We start from the raw sequence: 679 nt of genomic DNA on the forward strand, positions 1-679 counted from the left end.
CGCTTTTTCCAGGCCCAGACGTGCTGCCCTCCACCAGGCTGCCCCCATCACAGTCCAGGTCCCTGCAGCAAATCCCCACCAGGCCGTCCCCATCCCCACCGAGGGCATCCAGGGTGCTGAACCCAAATGGACCAACCCAATCTCAAACCCTGCTGCGGCACCCATACCAAACCCTGCCACTGCCCTCAGGTCCTGGGGTGCTGCCCCCTACCAGGCCACCCCCATCCCAATCGCCACCACTGTCCCCAACCCAGCCAGCCCCATCCCAGTCCCTGCAGCCACTCCCTGCCGGACCACCCCCATCCCAGTCCTTGCTGCCAGCACAGGGCCCCACGGGGCCACAGGCCCCAGAGAGCAGCCCCCCAGCTCCGCTGCCTGTCTTCAGGAGCATCAGGTGCCAGCTTGCTTTGCTGGAGGTGCAGGGCATCCCCCCATCGCTGCCAGATGACTGCGGGCGGCAGCCCCGCACCATGCCCTCCAAAAGTTACCCTAGGAACATCACAAGCCGGGGGCTGGCAGTGCCGCTGGGGCAGCGGGAGCACGCCTGGCTAGTGGCAGTGTCAGCAGGGCGCTGGGCTCAAGTGCGGGGGCTGTTCCTGGAGGAGCAGGAGCTGGCCCTGCAGCGGGCATTCATGTCAGGCTTCACAGTCCGTCAGTGGCTGGGCGGCAAGCGCCGAGG

General features: G+C 67.2%; 1 protein-coding gene across 1 annotated transcript in view; it reads left to right on the plus strand.

Moving 5' to 3' along the window:
• Positions 1 to 470: 470 nt before the first annotated feature.
• Positions 471 to 679, plus strand: part of LOC104287757 (ankyrin repeat domain-containing protein SOWAHA-like) — a 1,734-nt gene continuing 1,525 nt past the window's right edge. The window contains exon 1 of the mRNA XM_009886489.1: positions 471 to 651. Coding sequence (XP_009884791.1) covers positions 471 to 651 — 181 coding nt within the window. The remainder of the gene's footprint in view (positions 652 to 679) is intronic.

Source organism: Charadrius vociferus, unplaced genomic scaffold (assembly GCF_000708025.1).
Source record: "Charadrius vociferus isolate BGI_N301 unplaced genomic scaffold, ASM70802v2 scaffold676, whole genome shotgun sequence".
NCBI classification, from domain to species: domain Eukaryota; kingdom Metazoa; phylum Chordata; class Aves; order Charadriiformes; family Charadriidae; genus Charadrius; species Charadrius vociferus.